Source organism: Hyalella azteca, unplaced genomic scaffold (genome assembly GCF_000764305.2).
Source record: "Hyalella azteca isolate HAZT.00-mixed unplaced genomic scaffold, Hazt_2.0.2 contig485, whole genome shotgun sequence".
Lineage (NCBI taxonomy): Eukaryota > Metazoa > Arthropoda > Malacostraca > Amphipoda > Hyalellidae > Hyalella > Hyalella azteca.
Genome location: NW_025930832.1, coordinates 22,007 through 25,774, shown reverse-complemented (window position 1 = coordinate 25,774; position 3,768 = coordinate 22,007). Strand labels below are relative to the sequence as shown.

General features: G+C 38.0%; 1 protein-coding gene across 1 annotated transcript; it reads right to left on the bottom strand.

The window, feature by feature from the left end:
* Window positions 1–1,011: 1,011 nt before the first annotated feature.
* Window positions 1,012–3,245, bottom strand: LOC108674274. Its single transcript, XM_018162214.2, has 3 exons — window positions 3,169–3,245; window positions 2,356–2,907; window positions 1,012–1,463 (listed from the first exon to the last, which is right to left on the bottom strand). Exons 1-3 carry the CDS (start codon window positions 3,178–3,180, stop codon window positions 1,188–1,190), a joined length of 840 nt encoding a protein of 279 aa, XP_018017703.1. The 5' UTR covers window positions 3,181–3,245; the 3' UTR covers window positions 1,012–1,187.
* Between the last annotated feature and the right edge of the window lie 523 nt (window positions 3,246–3,768).

Sequence of the window (3,768 nt, the reverse complement as noted above, 5' to 3'; positions counted from 1 at the left end):
TCAACAGTCACCGTTCACTGCCAGAGCCATCTCAGAGCAGGGCCTATACTTTCAAAAAAGTTAAGAGATCGTAAGTTCATCAGCCAATCATTGACGGCCTTTCACGCAAAATTCACCAATCATAGACAAGAAAATGGAGCGTAAGTACAGGGTCATCAATATTTAGCGTTACAACTTTGAGTGGTTAGAACTATGAAATGAAACACAATTGTGAATGTTTGAAAATGTATTTATGTAGGCAAAAAAACACCAGATCACTAACCTGCACTGGACCAAAAGGCCGCCATGTTCGTCGCCCTGCATACATACCGCCGTCCAAATCAAAACTATCTATTCCGTAAAATTATATTCTCATTGATAAATTTTACTTAAAAGTTTTATTTTATTTGGTGACGAGTGAGTTGAATATACATTACCAATCTCGTTCAAGTGACTTGGTGCATGCATAAATGAGGCGAGCTTCCAACAATATTGTTCATTTTTGTTCATCGTTTCTGAGTCCGAACAACACATACATTAGATATATGGATTTAAATTATCTTTGGGTTGCGTGAGCCAGCAAACACTTTTTCCACTCCTACTCTAATCAATTAAGCGCATGCATTCTATGATGAAAACTTGCTTCTTAGATAATAACACGAAACAAAGGAGATTTTCTTGTCGAACGCGGAGTGTGTTAAATAGACCGATTAAATACCTTAGTTATTTACAAAAGATTCATACGAGGCTTGTACGCTCAAGTAAATTAATAACCAATATTCTCGAATTTTCATTTCCCGTCACTGCATTTATTTTGTTAATTACAGAAAATTTACCTAAGAATACTAACTTGACCGTTGTAGTCATAAAAAACTGTCAACTTTAACTTGCATAGCGATATGAGATTGTTTAAGAAAAGCTAACTGGTTTTGAGGTATATAAATGAAACGTAATAATATGCAGTAATCTTTAAATTTTTCATCAACACAACATTTATCGTCAAACAAATTAAAATTAAAAGCATATGCGAGTAAATTAAGTAAAGAAAATAGAATTTTAGAAATCCCTATCATGTCCGTACATAAAAATGTGGTAATAATTTTTCATAAATGCTGAGCTGAAATGAAATATTTCCAACAATGGCAACACGTCCGTGAACATAAAAGACATTAACCACTCGGGAATTCCCCCTCCTCAGTAATATTGCATTAATCAAAAACTGCGGGCCCCAAGAAGAACATATTGAAAGCCGTCCAGAAATCTCGAGAGTCGCCACCAGGGTTGTTGTTATGGGCCTCTATGAACATTGGTAGGCCTACTAGGAAGGAGTTCTGCCAACCCACTAACAAGATGTTCAGTAACAGGTCTGGAGGTGCGTAGACTCTGAGGCTGTCGTAGTAGTGGCGGGCAGCTTCAATTGCACCATCCAACGAGAATAAATATTTGTACGCTTCTACGTACGAATCCATGTACATCCGGGCTCTCTGTCATGGAGAACAAGTATTTAAAAGCTTGTCTTTTAAAAGTCCAGCGTACATCCGGGCTCTCTGTCATGGAGAACAAATATTGAAAAGCTTGTCATTAAAGCCCAGGCTTGCTGTTGGAAATCGTGCGCGATGAGAATATGGAAAACGGATATAAAAAATGTAGACTCTAGTCTACTGACGGTGACATAAGTTGCTAGGCATGTCGATACGAAGAGCATCAAAGAAATTTAATATGTAAGTAACCCAAAATGTAAATGTATATGAATTAAGAACTGTGGCTTCATCAATAATCTCAATAGTACTTGACGATAAGGATTTTACTTAATGGTCTGATCAAAACTTGGACAATAGAATAAATGAGCCCAGAGGCATGGAGGTGGAATGGAAATCAAAAAATTCAGCAACTCGATAAAAAAAAGCTTTGAAAAGATCAAATTTATTTTTTTAATTAAATTTTTTATCATGTTAGACTGAAAATCTGATTGAGCAAAATATTTATAGATTTTAGAAAAGGGTAATTGTGTGTACCTAATTTCAAAAAGAACAATAGCACTTTAAACTTGCCAAGTAGTTAGATTACAGGACAAGTTTAAAATAAAGAACGTGCTGATGAAAATATTGAATAGTGGATCAATCTTTGCCATTTCCATCCATCATCGCAAGCTAATCAAGCACGAATTTAAGAGCAAAAAATGTGTAGTAAATTACACTTATTTTCATTTAAAACGTTAAATTTGAGCTTAAATTTTTAGATAATTTCTGATTTGGGCGAAAAATCATCGAAATTTTAATTTCGTGATTAAAAATACAACTGCTCCTCATCGCGTAAGAAACGGATTACTTCAGTTTTTGCTTATTTGAGAAAAAAACTTGATTTTGACTTCCTTACCTCCCTGAGATCCATGGTGCACGCCAAAGCAGTTATTTCTCGTATGTCCAAGTCCAGGACTTCTTCGAAGGTTTCAGGGAACTTTCTGTTGCGGTCACAATAAACGGCGTCAATAATCTGCTTGCCAAATTCTTCGGCAAAAGTAGAGAACCAAGTGCCTAAATCGAACCTCGACCACTCATCTCTTAAACGACTCAAAGGGTTGTCGTCCTCTCCATCCTGGGCTGCAGGGTCAGAACCGCAATTGCGAACAAACGTTTGCAGTTGATCCCTCAACATCGAGGCTTGCATTTCGATTTGTGTTGCGTTTGACACATTTGCCCACTGAGGTGCCGGCTGAAATTTAATGAGTTCGGCAGCGTCATGTACATTAACATAAAACGACTCAAAGTCGTATGTGCCGGTGGTACAGTTCTGGCAGAAGTTCAACTTCATCATCGTCAGTTCGCCAGTTTGGTTTAAGTCAACGCCCATAAATGCCGTACATTGAGCGGCACTGCAAATCCTTGCCAATAAAACCATGATGCACTGCAGCCACAGACATAAATGTGCCTGGAACACAGGAACAACTAATAAATTCCACAGTAATGATTGATAACAAATGATATTTAATACACTCGGTTTTTAAATATTTGAACGTGTTTAATCACCCATGTTAAAGTCATGCATAACCGATTGAAGTTTAAATTCTTTAGTTAAGTAAATAGAAGCCCACAATGATAAATATGTATTTGTTATGGCCATTAAGCTTAGTTATTGAAAATTACATTGGAAAATATTACGAGTTAGAAGCACCATCTTGACGTGACGTACCGTTGTTCTCATTTTGGTTGTGGGGGTTGACTCTCCTCCTCGTTTGCGCTCTCGAAGAATCACCAATGCCTAATCACCTGGAATAAAAAAAGTAAATGCAGAAAAAACGGTTAAAAGACTTTCCACCTCATGCCTTGACGGTTGGAGGTCAAGCTAAGATGTGACGTACACGTTTGGAATAAAGTTCACTGCAAAACAGCGATAACTCTGTATAAAAATACATTTTTTTCCCAAGACTAAACAAAGAGGCTCCTAAAAACGGGAGTATAAGCGCGCAAAATGAGGTGCATACACCGGCCACACATTCATATATTTGACTGATAAACTAGCCCTGTTGGCAACGCAACGATCATCCTAAACCTACGCAGCTACACTTCTTCTTTTGTCCACTTTCTGAGGACTTGATTTTTCACCATTCGCCTCACGTCCGGACGGGCGCATCTCCACTTTTCAGAGCCATGAGGTCGCATGCCCAGCTAGATGCACCGCAAGCCACATACACCAGTTCCACAACAGCTCAATTAAAGATTTAGAACACATGTCCGCTGACATTGCTGAAGTTAGTCTTATCTTCATGGTCGAGTAAACCCAGCACAGCCC